Source organism: Gossypium arboreum, chromosome 8 (genome assembly GCF_025698485.1).
Source record: "Gossypium arboreum isolate Shixiya-1 chromosome 8, ASM2569848v2, whole genome shotgun sequence".
NCBI classification, from domain to species: domain Eukaryota; kingdom Viridiplantae; phylum Streptophyta; class Magnoliopsida; order Malvales; family Malvaceae; genus Gossypium; species Gossypium arboreum.
Window position 1 is genome coordinate 9,110,313 of NC_069077.1, and position 16,630 is coordinate 9,126,942.

Genomic DNA, 16,630 nt, shown 5'->3' on the forward strand with positions numbered 1-16,630 from the left:
CGACTTCAAATTCAATTTTTTTTTCTTAAGTTAGATATATTTTTCAATATTAATTAAATATAATAAATATATATTAATAATAAAATAAAAATTGATTAGGCTTGTAAGTTATTTGACATGGATATTAAGTTACTCGGATTTAAAGAAAAGTCGAGCATTTGCAAAAAAAATAAAAAACTACCATTTTGGGTAACCTTCTTTGGGGACTAGAAGTTGTCGTTCCCACATAAAGTATTTCCTTGGTGAGGCCTGTATACATTGTGTGTTGGATTTTGTTTCGTCTTTTCTTCCCATTGTCGTTGTTGTCTCTCAGTGTTGTCTCTAGCCCTAGGTTTATTGCCCTAATGCCCTAGGTCTCCTCAATGTTAGGAACAAGTCATCTTTCGATCATCAATCATCAGATCGTCGAGGGATTTAGGTTGATTGTCCCACTTGACTACTTGGGACTTTTGACCGTTTAGATCTTTGATTGGTCATTAGAGGTGAATGGTGGTGCAAGTTTGGCTTTGCTTGGTTGAGTGGAAAGAAAATTGGAAAGGTGAAAAATTAAAAGAAAATAGGTGTGTTTGGTAGGAAAGATAAAATTGAAAGAAAAAGTAATTTTATTTTCATTTATTGTTTGGTAGAGTTGAAAAATGAAATGAAAGAATATAAAACATTTAAAAAATGTATAATTTTAAAATAACTTGCAATATTCTTATTTTCTCTACAGTCATTTTTTTAATTTAGAAGGATTAGTTTTTATTCCTTAGATTGAAGATGATCATCTTTTTTTTTTTTCACTTTTTTTTTCTTACAAAATATACTTAAAATTTATATTCTTTCTACTTTTCCACTCTCTCCTTTCCATTCATTTTTTCACCCAACCAAGTGCACTAAAGGTTTTCATTGCGGTCTGACTATATGTCCATTTAGAAGGTCATCCTCCTCTGACCTTGGCCATGCGCTTCATGCTAGCCATCGATCATTTTTCCAGCATGTTGTGACAATTTCTCTTGGAATAATAAATTTTCTAAGGTTTGGTTGCAATTTATATCGCGTGGTTATCACTAATGGCGTTTTCGAGTTCATAGCAATTCATGTTCTTTGATCCTTTGTGACTTCATTTCTCAAAGTTCATAGTAACTCAAATTTGGATAGGCGTTTGTTGCATTTGTTGATTCATGTAGTTGTGACCACTGCTATAATGGCAAGGATTTGTATGGAGACTCATTTGTACAAGAATCTGTTTATCTTGATGGTTAAGATTCAGTTTATGAATATTTCTTAAAAGTTTTTTCGGATCAAAAAGTACTTTTGGAATAAAAACATTCCTAAAAAAGTTACTTTTTGAGAGAAAAAGTGCTTCTCTCAAGTAAAAAATTGACCTAAAATCACTTTTTTAAAAAGTTAAAAGTTTTAATTTCTATCCATTTTTTTTTTTCTTAAAAGCATTTTTGAGAAACATTCCAAAACTAGACTTAAGAGTGTTATACGGCTTTTGTCATCTAAAGGAGTAAGGTCCTTGATTGCTTTCTCATATTTATGCTATTGGATTTGTGACTTTATTGCTCTTTTGTTTTTTGTGGCGTTGGTCTCATTTGATGTAATAATTTTTTCTTTTATGAAAAAAAAAATTAAAAAAAAATAGATTAAAAAAATTATTGAACCAAATTTAAATTTTTTTCATCTAAATTTGAGTAGTTTGTGAACATGTATACCTTATTTACACTTTTTACACATTCGAGTTTTTTTTTATACATTGCGTACTTCTTCTTATAACTTTTCTCTCACTCTTAACTAAGAGGAATAACACGTTTAAGCATGCCTAAACTCACGTCTTTCTGATTGTTGCAATAATAATTGTGTCGACTAATTTAAGGCTGAACTGACTTTATACATTAAGTCTTAACTAACATTTTGTCTTATGATAACATTTAATCTAAATAAATAAAGATAAATATCAAAATCATACATGACCACCGATACAATGGAGTAGGGGTGTTCAATTGGTTAATCGACCGGTTAACCAACCCGAACTACCATTAATTGAATTAACTAGGGGTGTGCAAAATTCGGGTAAAACTGAAAAAATTTGGTTAATCGGTCAGTTAACTGAATTAATTCAGTCGGGTGTCGGTTAATAATTTTTTGAGTTTTCGGTTAACGGTTAACTCAGTTCAAAACCGGTCGGTTAACTGAATTTTTTTGGTTTTACTGAAAAATTAAATAAATAAAATTATAATATATAAATAGTTCACTATTCACTCAAACTCAATCTAATATAAACCCAAATACCCAACCCAATCATAAAAATTACAAATAATTTAATAAATAAAAATAAAAATCTAAAACTAAAAATAAAAATAAAAACATATAATTTTATACAAATAATTTGGTTAATTTGGTTAATTCGGTTAATTTGGGTAATTCGGGTAATTGGTTAATTCGATTAATTCGATTAATTCGGTTAATTTTATATTTATTTTAACCAAAAATTAAAAAATATATAATTTCAATTAATTCGGTTAATCGACCAAATTAACCGAAAAAATTTCGATTCGATTAATTTTTTTGAAAAAATTTCGATTCAGTTAACGATTAAAAATTTTGAAGAGTCGGTTAATTAAGTTAATATTATTTTGGGTCAATTTTCCCACATCATTATTGTGTTTGATTGTTGTTTGTTGGATTTTTCATTGGAAGCTTATTTCATTGCTGAGGCCCATAGATTGTGTGCTAGTTTTGATTCTGTTATTTTTCAGTATGTTCATAGGTCACTAATAGGGTTGCGCATAGATTAGCCCGATCAACCCTTGATGAAAACATGGGTTTATATTTTGGTTTGGACTATCCGGAAGTCATTCACCACCTTGTGTTGAATGACACTTTGATTTCTTATTGATTTTTTGCGTGGGTATTTTTTCTTTAAAAAAGTATGTGATTAAATTAATGTCACAAATTAATTTGACACCAATTTAATTAAGAAAATTATTAAAATAACCTTAAATATTTTAGATAAATTATATTATTACGAAAGTAATTTTGGTTTTTATTATTAAAAAGCGATAAAAAGTTATAAATATTGAGATTTAATCCCATATCACATGTATTTATAGAATATTTTCTTTACCACTTCAATTAAAACTTCATTTTAATATATTTGTACATTTCAATGGTATTACACATGGCTTCACCCACATTGTTTTCAAATCTTAAATTTTATTATTTATTGTATATTATTTTTAAATGCATACATGTGTTCTAAATATGTGATTTCCACATATATATATATATATACGTGTGTGATAGAATTTCTAGAATTATATAAAATAAGTCGTTCAAAAATTTATTATATATAAAAATAAAGCAAAATTTACAAATTTGATTATGCAATAAAAATGAGAAAGATACTAAAGTTGAAAGCGTCTTCTAGAATCCTTTGCCTTTTCTCTAAGTGAGAGAAAAAAAATAAAATCCTTTTTTTTTATCTTGTTAGATACCACGATCATGTTTCTCCTCTTTTTTCTCGGAACAATAACTCCAAGATCTAGCCTTCTTCTTTTTCTACAACCATTAGCCATCATGTCTGAGCATATAGAACCAGTGGCGGAGCCAAAAAATTTTTTTCTAAGGGGATCAGAATTAAATTGTATATTTTTATGATAGTAAAAATGCAATCTCACTATTTTAATAGTCTACATATTTATAATTTTTAAATGATTAAATCAATTTTTTATCGTTTGGGGGAGGCAAAGTACAATTTTACCATTACTAATGTTGTAACAGCCTAATTTTCAGTGGTGTTGGAACAGTGATTCGATATCACTAAATCCAACAAATGAGTAGGAAATATTATTAATTTAGTGAGTATAAATTAAATGTGAAGTTAGGAAAAATTTTGAAATAGTGAATAGTGTGCTAAAAATAAATATTAAAATAATTAGAATCTAAAACGAGGTCTCGAGACCTCGATAATTTTAAATCGAGCCATAAATATTTTTATAAATATTTATGGAGTGTTAATATGTTAGTATTAAAGTTTCGTCAAGAAATTTTAAACTTCTGATAGTTAATTGAACAAAAAGGACTAAATTGTATCAAATGTAAAATTGTGGGAAATGATTAAATAACTTAATTGATAAAAGAAAGAGGGTTTAAAAGGAAAATAGACTCAAAATCTATTTGGGCTGGACGGAAAGGGCATGAAATCAGCAAGAAAATAAGGAGAATTAAGGGTAAAATTGGAAAATTGCAAAATTTACTTAATAAAGCTAGGACTAAAGTGAAATTATCTAGATTTTTCTTTAGTTTTATGCATTCTCATCAGAAAAACGCCATGGAAGAGTTCTATTAAGCTGGTTTTTCATATTTTCACTTCAAGTAAGTTTAATTCTTGATTATTTCTTGAAATTTTTGTGTTTTTGTGATTTTTACAACTAGGTCCTATTGTTGAATTCATTAGTTTTTAATTCTATGAAAGAAATTGAAAGTTGCTATGAATATGTGCTGGAACTATATGATGATTTGGCATGGAATTAGAGCTTTAAATTGTTTATATGTTGATTTTATTGTAAGAATTGAATAGAAAGTGAATGTTTGAGACCTAATTGTAAAAGAGTTTGAAGTTAGAGTTTTATGTGGAAATTCTGAAATTCAATAGTTATGAAATAACTTATAATGTTTATGAAAAGTATTAATTGAGAAAATTATCTTAATTGAGGGGTTAATTGAGCAAGGACTGAATTCTATGAATTGTGAAATTTGGGGCAAAATGGAAATCAACATTTTGCACTAAAACTGTTTTAGACAGCAGCAGTAGTCTAACTTTGAAAAATCACCAAAAATTGTAGAAATGGAATTAGAGGATGAATAAAATATGAAATTAAATATTATTGAGTCTAGTTTCTTATAGAAGAAATAATGTAAGCAATGGAATTATAAATCATGAGATATGATCAATTTTGTGAGACAAGGTCAGAATGATTTCGGGTTCCCCTGTTCTGACTTTGTAAAATCATAAAAAATTGGATAAAAATAATTATGGGCTTAAATTTATATGTTTAGAATTCTGAATGAGTCTGTTTTCAAGAGAAAGAAACAGGAACATCATTCGAATCCTGTAAGAGGAGATAATTAATTTTTAGTGAAGAAGGGTTGGAACTGTCAGACAGCAGAATAGTGGAGACTTCAATGAATAAACTGTATTAATTGGCCCAACCAAAAATTATGAAAATTTTATGGTAGGAAGATATGTGAATATAGTTTCTGGTAAAATTTATGGATCTTAATTTAGAGTTCTGTAGCTCAAGATAAAAATAATTTAGTGACTATAACACAGATGGACAGCTTGAATATTCACATAAGTAGATAGTGAAAATTATAGATAATGTTACCTACAAGTGTGTTGTTTATACTAAAGGATGTAGATGGAGAGGAGGAGGAGGAAAATATACTAAAATATATGAATGACTCGTGTATAAATTGATCACATGCCCGATTATAATCGATAAGTGTTGAATTAGAAATGATATAATGTTTTATTTGGAATATTTATTATGAAATTATGATTATCGCTATAATACAAAAATCGAACTTGTGAGTTTATATAACTAAATTTAGAGACCATTTGTTAATATTATTAAATTTTAATATTATTTTATGAATGGTGATTAATATTTATGTATATTAATTGTTGAAAATAAGTAAATTATGTACAAAAGTTATGAAATTAAACTGAGAATTTCGGAGGAACGGAACGCAGGAAATGAGTACAATCTTTCAGTGAAAAAGATGAATTGACGGTAAATTACCCAAGTAAACCGAGATTCAGTACTTGTTGCGAATTCTCGTGTTTGCTTTCCGTTTAGCTCTTACGAGCTTTCGTTAACTCATATGAGTTTCAGTTAACCCTTTTGGGGTTTCAGTTCAGCTCTGATGAGCTTCAGTTAGCCTCCGGGCTTCCGTTTAGCACTTATATGCTTCAGCTAGCTTTCGGGCTTCCGTTTAGCACTTATGTGCTTCAATTAGCCTCTGGGCTTCCGTTTAGCACTTATGTGCTTCAGTTAGCCTCTGGGCTTCCGTTTAGCACTTATGTGCTTCAGTTAGCCTTCGGGCTTCCGTTTGGCACTTATGTGCTTCAGCTAGATTTCGGGCTTCAGATCACGATGTACTCAAATCCGTAAGCTGTTCTTTGGACGGACAAGTTGGTAAGTCGTAAATGTAACATGTGGAAAAAGAAATGTAAGTAATGTTATCATTATTATTATTGAGCTCAATTATGTGATTTTATCATTCAGAGGTTGTGTTTGACAGGATATGTTAGTAAATTATGAGTATGTGAATCAAAGTGACAGAATTTAAACATCTAATGAGGTTGAGCTGATTCACACGAATTTGTCATTTGAAATTGTGATTGATAGGAAGAAACAGTGAATTACATGCTTATCAATGGTTACACATAATTATCTGAAAAGTAAGAAAAATGACGGTTATTGATATATGGAAATGTAAGACATTGATATATGAATGTGGAATATGTTCGATAAATGTGTTCATTCTTAACTATGGAATTATGTACCTCATGTGTGCTATTTGCATAAAGATGATATTTCTAATACTTTGGTGAGTAAAGCTTAAATATGAAATAGTATGAAATCGAGACAAGTTGTTATGAAAATATATTTAAATTATCTGTAAGTGTTTTGTACTCCTCGGTAATGCCTCGTACTCTGTTCCGGCGACGGATACGGGTAGGGGGTGTTACAAATGTCATATCCCAAAAATCGAGTTAGAAGAAATTGGGTTAGTGAAACCAAGAGTGTGCACGTCATGTTCTTGAGTAAAAGTTGTGGGAATTATGACAATTGAATTAATTTGGCCCAATTGTTAAGTGTTGTGAGTGGTGTGAGAGAGGTTCTAAGTTCAAATCATGTGTCTTGTATTTTTGCTAATTTTTGTCTAATCTTCTGGCTTAAGTAATATTTTCACGCAATTAATAATAAAATGAGCCTGCTAGTTCAGTGGTAAGGTGTTAGCTTACCCTTTGGTCCTATGTTCGAATATTTGTGTGTGCAATAGGAATTATATTTGCTAAATTTCCTGTGTGCCGCTCACGTGATAGGGTTGGTTAGAAATTAAGGGTATATCTGATTTGGATAAGGTCTAATTTTAGTGGGAGAGTGGGTGGTTATCATCTGCTAATAATAATTATTTTTTTTGAAAATTCCCCAAAATTCTCCAAAAGTTATCGTCCCACTCCCTCTTTTTACAGTCGATTTTTTGTTATTTTGTGATCAACTCTTTCATCTTTTTTTTTCTTTTTTTTGAATTTTCATTTTTTACGATTTTTTGATACTATTCCTTTTCTTTTACTTTTTGTTTCATCCTATTGCTGCCTATTAGTGTTGTTGGGTGTATTATCTAAAGTATGTCTGTTCATTTAGTGTTTTCTTCAGTGGTAATTTCTATTTACACCTAGAACATGTTGTTGTTTTCGTTTTTGTGGAAGGGTTGTAAGTATGGGTTGGTAAGATTTGTGTGAATTGATGGTTTTGATGTACTGTTAGGAGAGGTTTGTGAATCACGTGACATCCTTTCGACGAATTAGGTGATTTAAAAGCCTACGTCTCTGTTTGGGTAAGTGATCATTTGTCGAAAGGCTGATTTTTATTTTGTTAAAGTTTAACCTTAGCGGTTGTAACCGTGTTAGTGTTTTGATTAAGTATTTTGTGGCTAAATTGGGTCATTTAATCATTGATTTTAGGTTCTGGAATTGTTGCGGTGTGTCGTCATCGAAAAACAATAAGGTGTATATCGAAAAACTCAAAAAACAGTGAACGACAGAAAGTCAAAAACTAGTCTGTTAACGCCTCACGATCGTGTGACAAGCAGTGTGCCAGATTGTGTGGGCCACACGAGCTGGACAATTGGGCCATGTGGGCCACACGAACGTGTGGACCCATTTTTTAAAAAATTTCATTTTGACCCGATTTGATCCGTGATTTGTAATTAGCCTATTCGTAGGATCTGTACCACTTAAATAAGACTTGAAAATAAGGTATTTTTTTAATATGCTTTTGTATGGGATGTGTAACACCCCTTAACCCTAACCCGTTGTCGGAACAGGGTTACGAGGCATTACCAAAATTACACACTAATAAACGAACAAAACCGAGTTATAAATCTGTATTTCAATTTAAAATGTCTCAAATATCATCTTTAAATCCCTAATAAGGACCTACGAGGCCCAAAATATGCTTAGGAAATGATTTGGGACTAAACCGGGAACTTTGGAAACTTTTCCTTGAAAATAGGGGCACACGCCCGTGTGGCCTGCCCGTGGGGCTCCTATGGCCGTGGGCAGATCTGACTTGCACGCATGGTCGTGGGAACAGCCTGTGTGACATAAACAGAGAGCCACACGGCCTGAGCACACACCCATGTGACTTGGCCGTGTGAAAACATGATTTTTGACCATTTTTAAGCTATTTTCACATGCTAAACACATCTAATTCATACCCAAAAATTTACTAATAATTCTTAAATCAAATATCATTCGTTATGCCATTCAAACTTAACAAATATTCATTCGTTCACTTCATCACCTCTTAAGGATTATATACCATAATTCATCAAAATTATACTACATTATCATACTAATCAAACTCATGTAAGTTTAACTTCCAAAATATGTATATTTCACACTAAATGTTTCTACATCTTTCATGCTCATTCCTATCTGTAATAGCCAATTTTGGCCTAAAAAGAACCCAAACCAAATAAACAAAAAATAGTCCAATACATGGCCCAAAATTAAAACAAAACCTAGCCCAACTACCCAAATTGTTTCAACAACCCTAGCCTCTTTCTTCAGCTGCCGCTCACCCCACGCATGCCAACCACCGCGCATGCCACCTCGGTCACCACACCCCTGAACGTTGCCTCTTCCACGCGTCGCATAGCACCTGCAATGAAAGCAAATACAAAGACAAAAGGAAGCACGCGAATGATGGGGGAAAAGATAAACAAAAGAGCAAAAACAAAATAAAGAATAAAAGAAATGTTTTGGAGATCGGCTTTAAAAAAAAGAAAAAGGCCAAAATCTCATTTTTGGAGTAGAGGAGATTGTACTGAAAAAGGGGAACACGAACTTTAGCAAACAAAATCACAATAGCAAAAACACGAAGGTTGATTTTATTGCTAGTCTTGTTCTATGTTCTGATTTCATTTATTTTTTTGTATCATTTGTTTTTTTATTTTTATTTTATACGAAAATAGACAAAGGAAAGAGGAGGGGAGAAGAACACTTTGAATGGGGAGATTAATAAAGAAGAACAAACTTTCAAAAAATGAGATTTTTTGGTTTTCAGTTCTGGTTCTCGTCTGCTATTTCGTTCCTTTTTTTCATTTCACGAAATATTAATAAAAGAAAGAAAAAGACTTACTTCCGATTTACGGTACGAGTACGTTTCGGTGTCCTCTCGCCGATCTGGAGGCCGTCGAACCCCAGGGTTTCGACCATTGGCCGTGGTGAGAGCAAGGAATCGGAAGTTCCTCTTTTTTGCTTTGCGGTGGCCATGGAGGGAGGGAGAGCAAGGGACCCTCTATTTCCTTCTTGAAACAATAGAAACTGAAATAAAAAAGGAGAAAACGAATGGCTAAAAGGGGTCACAGAAACGGCAGCATTTTTAAAAGGCTAAAATGGGATATTTTCAGTCATGGTCCCTCCTCTTTTCCTGCGCTATCTGATTTAATCCCTTTTGCATTTTCTTTTAAATTTCGCCCATTTACTTCATTTCATTTTCGCTTTAATCCTTGGCCTATGAAGTCAAAATGCATCGCATTGGATTCGGGATATTGTCTCATTTAGTCCTCACAATTTCGAGCGCGTTTCGATTTAGACTTTGGTAGCTTTCTGTTACTTATAATGTATACTGTTTCTTTTACTCTTTTATTTGGTATTGCTTTTCTATTTCGATTCGTTTTACCACGTTTTATTGCGTGCTTCATTTGCTATTTACCTAGAGGTTATAATGTATTTTGTTTTAAAATTTATGTGTCATTTGTATATCTGCCTTCTTTTTTAAAAACAAAAATTCTTTTATGGGCGTTTATTCTAAGTTTTCTTTTACCCATCAATTCTTATAACATATACACATGTAGTTTATTTCATTTTTACTCTTCATTAGAATTGTTTATTCCAAGTTTTATATGTCGATTACTTTAAATATAAATATTATCTATGTTATGTTCTCTTTTGTAATTTGTTTGCTTATTTTATATTTCGTTAATTTGCATGGCTATTTTGGTAAAAAAATTATATTATTTTATCTTATGTTGAAAACATTATTCGTAACACATTATATATCATATTTTACTTTAAAAGTACCATTTTATATCTTAGAATCGTCTTTTGTATTATTTATTTAAAATTTATTCCATTAGTTTAAATTGTTTTCATATGCCTTTCCAAATTCTATTTATTTATTTTAAAAAAAACATTCTATTTATTATTCATTATAGATTTTTATTACTCATGCTATATGCTATGCTTTTATGCACATTATTTGTTCCAAAATTATACATATTATCTTTTCTTAAATTGCTTTATCGTTATTGATTTTTTTCTTTTTAAAAAAAAATTAGTATTTTACTTTATTTTGTTTCAACTTGCCTATTAGCTTTTAAATCGTCTTGTTTATTTTATTTTATTCAATTTGACTTGCTTTATACTATTTTTTTTAGGTAATTAAATATATTTCGTTCCTTAATTGCTAATGTTAGTATGTGAATGATGTATGTGAGCCATTATCGTCATTGCATGTATCATAAATTGTTCACTTGCATCTTTACCTTATTGTTGTATATTTACGTGATGTTTGTCATGTATTATCGCCCATGTTTATTATTATATTGTATTTCATATCATCGCTTTACAAATTAAACCTCAATGTATTTATTCAATAAATCACCTTATTTTAACCTAAATAAATAACACATGTTGCTTGAATATTGCATTCGCTACTATTCAAAAGCAAAATTTTTCAAATAAGGCAATGTCATGCATTTTGAAATATCGAGGAATTGTGCCCTAACTTACGGGGTTTCGATTTTCTCGTTGTTTCTAAATAGCAAAATATCCTTTTCAAGTTTTAAAACACATGAAATTCTCATTCAAAGTAGGGACAACTTTGTGCTCGGAATTCATGGTATTGTGTCCTAACTTACGGGATGTGATATTCGATATCTCAAACAAGGAAATCTCTAAACAATCGATTCAAGCTAACTCAAGCATTTTTAAAATCGATGTCAATAAAAGGATTGTATTTTAAAATCTATTCCTGATTTTCAACTTTCGACATTAAGACATTAACTAATCAATTCGGTACCAATTTTTGGGCGTGTCGAGGGTGCTAATCCTTCCTCACACGTAACCGACTCCCGAACCCATTCTCTCAAGTTTCGTAGACCAAAGGCTGTTTTAGTAAACTAAAATTGATTTATTAAAACAAAGGTGATCCGATCACACCTAATAAAGATCGTTGGCGACTCCCGTTTTAATTTTCACTTTCAAAACAAAGTCGATCCCCTTTTTTTAAAAAAAAAAAAAATGGTTTCGACAGCTTGGCGACTCCACTGGGGACTTCGAGAGTCAAGCCTTAAATTGGTTAATTTTTGTTTTTTTTCTCGAAAATTGAAAATCGATTTTAAATTATCTGCATTGCATATTGTTTGTTATTTTCGTGGCCTTCTTCATAATATGCTTGATTTAAGTAGTTTAGTTCTATGATGTATCTTTGCATATTGCATCGCATTATTGGTCAATTTCACCCTCTTAAGTGAAAGTGAGAAACTACTCCTTCGTGAGGTCTTCACCTCCGTATAGGATAGTGGATCGCTTTCGGGATACATCCGTACCTGCGTCTTCGTGAGGTTTTCATCTCCGTATAGCCGTAGGGAAATGTATTCCCCTGAATCGAACTCGGTCCGTATGAGCCTATAATGGGCGAGGGTCGAGGAATCTGCTGGTTCAGGTACCTTTACCTTAGAACCGAACTACATGTAATGAGCCCTAGGAGCCTACCCTAGGTAGAACCACACCGAACCCTAGTGGTTACCCTATTAGGTGTTTATTTGCTCCTTATTTGTTTTGAATTCTATTCTTTGTATATAATACTAACTTGTTGTGTTTTGATTGTTTTCGCATGGCATTTCATCATAAAAGGGTGTTGATTTACGTTCGATTATTAAATAGAAGAGTTTAGCATGGAAAAAAGATTTCTTGATAGAGTAGAGGATAATGCGGCCGTCCGAGTGTGGTCTGAGAGAACGCAACAAGAGAAAGGAGATAGTTTGACCGAGGGATATGAATCGGAGTTGTGGGATTTCACTCGCATCAGTGTGACTCAAAATAACCTGCAAGAGTTAAAGGATATATGGAATAGTTGGAATGGTGAAGTCAAGCAACTCTTTTACTGTAACTACGGCGATTTACCCTATTTGCTTGATGTAAAGGTGGATAAGTACTTGTTCCGGCTCTCGCAGCTTTTGGAACCTCACATAGCTTGCTTCACCTTCGAGAAGTTGATTTAGTACCTCTTGTGGAGGAATACATGGCGTTACTTAATTGCCCAAAGATTCAGGCTGACAGGGCCTATTCAAGACCTGTCAACATCCCTCCCTTTTTGAAGAAGTTGACGAATGTAACGGGGATGAGCGAGCCATGAGTTGCAGCCCGCATCAAGCAAAAAGGGGATAGTAAGTGTATTCCTTGGAGGAATTTGAGGGACTTGATTCTTGCTCACCCGGATTCGAAGAAAAGGGTTGATGTTTTGCCTTAAGCCTCTACGGTTTGATCATCTTTCCCAAGGCGCTAGGACACATAGATGAAGCGGTCTCGGATCTATTCGATCAGCTTGATAAAGGTACTACACTGTCCCAAAGAATACTAGCGAAACTTTCAGATCCTTGAATGCATGCTTGGGAGCAAGCGGCGAGGAAGATTTATTGGTTGTGCTCACTTCTTTTGGCTTGGTTCCATAGCCATTTCGGAGGTGGAGAAGGTCTCTTATCGGGTTTTCTCGAGGATGATTCCCCATTAAGGAATTCGTGGCCATACCGAGGCGGGACGATATCTCAGAAGAGAAATGGATAACTATTCTCCAGAATTTGCGGCCCGAAGACGTTGAATAGAGAGCTCCGTGGATGATTCCTGACGAAATCTTATATAGGTGCGGTAATTTTGACTGGGTCCCTCTGGCCGGAATATGGGGAGCCGTTGGATACGCTCCACTGATAGTGTTAAGGCAATATCGATCAAGGCAATTTATACCGGTGATTCAGGGTTTGGCACAATGTGAGTTCTCCTATAAAGACAATAATTATAAAAAGAGGGTTCGCGAGATATCAGATGCATGGAACCAAGCTCGAAGAATGAAAGGATTTACCACAGTTCGATGACCACCCCGGTATGAATGGTGGTGGGGTAGGAGAGTCAACGACAACATCCCTAGGCCGAATCAAGGGAACACTCAACCGATAGAGGAGCATTTACGGGTTATCCCATCCGAGTTAGAGATCATTAAACAAGACTTTGAGAGAAGGAACTCAGAGTTGGGGAAGAAGATAGAAACACTAGAAGAAGAAAATGAAATTGGGATTAGACGTCGATATCCACAAGCTAGAGGCTGAAAAGTTAAGGAAAGGAAAGAACAAGGCCGAGGAAGGTTTGGATAGTTTGAAAACCGATTACAAGAAGCTGCGTATGTCAATAAGAACTGCTGGTTTAGGTAAAACATCAGAGCAATGGCGTCAAGAGATCAAAGTGGAAAAGACTAGAGCCGACCATTGGGAGAAAAGGTTTCAAGATGCCCGAATACGAGAGGACACTCTGAAAAATAGTTTGTTAGAAAGCCAAAACGAAAAGGAGAAGTTACGTGCCCGGGTGGTTGAATTAGAAAGATCACTTCATCAACATCGTAGCTGTAATTCAGTAATTGAGCTGAAAGCTAGTTTGAGCAGGATCGAAGAGTTGAAAGAGAAAGTAGAAGAACTCGAGACTGCACTACGAGATAGTAAAATTCGAGTGGAACTACTAGAGGCAAACAACGACCATTGCAGGGAACAGCTTCACCACTCTCAGAACCATATTAGAGATAGAGATTATGTCATGGGCGAAGCTGTGGCTCAGGTTCGAGAGGTAGCCGATCACTTGCAAACCTTGGCAGTCCAAGCTGATGTATTAAGCTTAAAGTACGAGTCAGAATCAGATCGAAGCCGAAAACTAGCTTGGCTCCTTAGAAAAATTAAGGCTTTGGGCATTAGGGCAAAGTCGTATATGTAATCATCCGTTCTATGTAAAGAAATTTTTCTTCTAGTGAAGTTCTTCTAATGAAATTGAATTGGAATCAACGCCTTTTTTTTTTATTTTGCATTCATTCATTTGCATTACATTTCATCATGTGCATTAAATTTCATGAAAAGACCCTGATTAAACAAAATTATTTCAGTTAATCTGGAAACCAACGAGAATCAACCAACCGAACACAGCTACTATACCCGCCGTAAAACCAAAGCAATGGATCAGAGATTAAAGAGAATAGAACAAATGCAAAGGGAAATGCAAGAGCAATTACAAGCACAGATGCAAGAGCAACTGGCTAAGATACAACAAGATATGAAAGAAAAAATGGAAGAATCCCAAAATAATCTAATAGGCCAGTTGGCGCAGTTGCTGGCTAGAGAACGCGAGAAAGGGAAGAGCACCATGGGGAACGATAATGAAGACCCTATCTATCCTCCGGGCTTTGCTCCGATAAACACTCAACCACAATCGGAGGTGTATCCACGAATGGTATCCGTCACTATTAAGCCCCAGCAATACCAGGCCAATGCCTCGACACCAATAAACATTCCTATAGGATCAGGCTCTAATCCCGGGGATAATCCAGCTAATCCATTTGTCCCGGACCTTGATGACATAGCAGAAATGGAGAAAGGAAAAGTAGATATGGCAAAACAACTCGATAATCGGTGCAAATGGCTTGAGGAAAAATTTAAAGCAATGGAAGCTGCTGATTACTGTGGCGGGATAGATGCTAAGGACTTAAGCTTAGTCCCAGATCTGGTCCTCCCACCGAAATTTAAAACCCCGGAGTTCGAAAAGTATAACGGGACGAGCTGTCCTGAAGCTCATATTACGATGTTCTGTCGAAGGATGACAGGGTATGTTAACAATGATCTGCTGTTGATCCACTGTTTCCAGGACAGTCTGGTCGAATCTGCGACCAAGTGGTATAACCAGCTCAGCCGTGCCCAAATTGGTTCGTGGAAGGACTTGGCTCAAGCTTTCATGAAACAATACGGTCACGTGATGGACATAGCACTTGACAGAATTACCCTAAAAAACATGGAAAAGAAGCCGAGTGAAACCTTTAAACAGTATGCACAACGGTGGAGGGAAATAGCGATGCAAGTTCAACCACCCCTCTTGGAGAAGGAAACGACCATGCTATTTATCAACACTCTAAAGGCCCCATTCATTAACCACATGTTAGGAAGTGCTACTAAAAGCTTCTCGGACATAGTAATGTCTGGGGAGATGATAGAAAATGCGGTGAGATGTGGGAAAATTGAAGCGGGAGAAAGTGCCAAAAGATCGGCTCCTAGAAGGAAAGAAAGTGAAGTAAACAATGCAAGCATATACAATAAAAGTTATTCCAAGCCAGTCACAGTGAGCCAACCAAGGGCAGTGACTACTAGCCATCAAGGCCCTACAAGGCAGGATTCCAACCCAAGGCCTAACACAGAAAGAGTTCAATTCACGCCAATTCCAATGACGTATAGGGAGCTTTACAAGAACCTGTTCGACGCACATGTAGTGTCCCCATTTTACCTAAAACCCATGCAACCTCCATTCCCTAAGTGGTATGACGCAAACGCTCAATGCGAATACCATGCAGGAATCTCGGGACACACAATTGAAAACTGCACGGCCTTCAAGAAATTGGTCGAAAGGTTCATAAAGATGGGCATTGTGAAGTTCGATGATCCCACAGGACCTAATGTGGCAGGAAATCCGTTACCCAGTCATTCAGATGAAGGGGTAAACGTGATAGTCGAAAATGAAGGGAGGAGAACCAAGATAGATATATCAGAGGTAAAGACTCCATTGAAGTGGGTTTAGAAGAAAATGGTAGAAGAAGGTTTACTTACACAAGGTTTAGGGGAGAAACCCGAAGGAGCAAAATACTACTGCGAATATCACAACGAAGAGGGTCATGAGATCCAGGAGTGCAATGAATTCAGGGCAATGGTACAGATATTAATGGAAAATAAAGAGATTGAATTCTTTGAGTATACTGAGGGCCTCGAGGGAGAAGATGTATGCACGTCAGAGCAAGGGCCAACCAACAATGTCCGAGGGGTCAATCACCCGGTCGTAATTATATCCCGACCAAGAGTCAGTGAAGTCGGAGTACCAATTGAGCCAAAGGTCATAATTCAAAAGCCCATTGCTTTCCCTTATAAGGATAGCAAAAGGGTTCCTTAGAATTACGACTGCAATGTAACGATTCCGGGAGGGGAGAATCCAGTTGTCGCTTTTGAGAAAGGTCAAGACGAGGGTTTCTATACACGCAGCGGAAGGCGT

The 16,630-nt window shown here is 34.6% G+C and overlaps 1 protein-coding gene across 1 annotated transcript; it reads right to left on the bottom strand.

Moving 5' to 3' along the window:
• Positions 1–8,651: 8,651 nt before the first annotated feature.
• LOC128296271 (uncharacterized) lies at positions 8,652–9,634 on the bottom strand. The gene is made up of 2 exons (XM_053031406.1): positions 9,426–9,634; positions 8,652–8,945 (listed from the first exon to the last, which is right to left on the bottom strand). Exons 1-2 carry the CDS (start codon positions 9,557–9,559, stop codon positions 8,657–8,659), a joined length of 423 nt encoding a protein of 140 aa, XP_052887366.1. The 5' UTR covers positions 9,560–9,634; the 3' UTR covers positions 8,652–8,656.
• Between the last annotated feature and the right edge of the window lie 6,996 nt (positions 9,635–16,630).

Excerpts from the sequence above, each read along its gene's own strand:
- LOC128296271 (XM_053031406.1), bottom strand. The coding sequence starts at position 9,559 with ATGGCCACCGCAAAGCAAAAAAGAGGAACTTCCGATTCCTTGCTCTCA. Across the intron at positions 8,946-9,425 it reads ACTCGTACCGTAAATCGGAA|GTGCTATGCGACGCGTGGAA; the intron begins GTAAGTCTTTTT and ends CTTTCATTGCAG.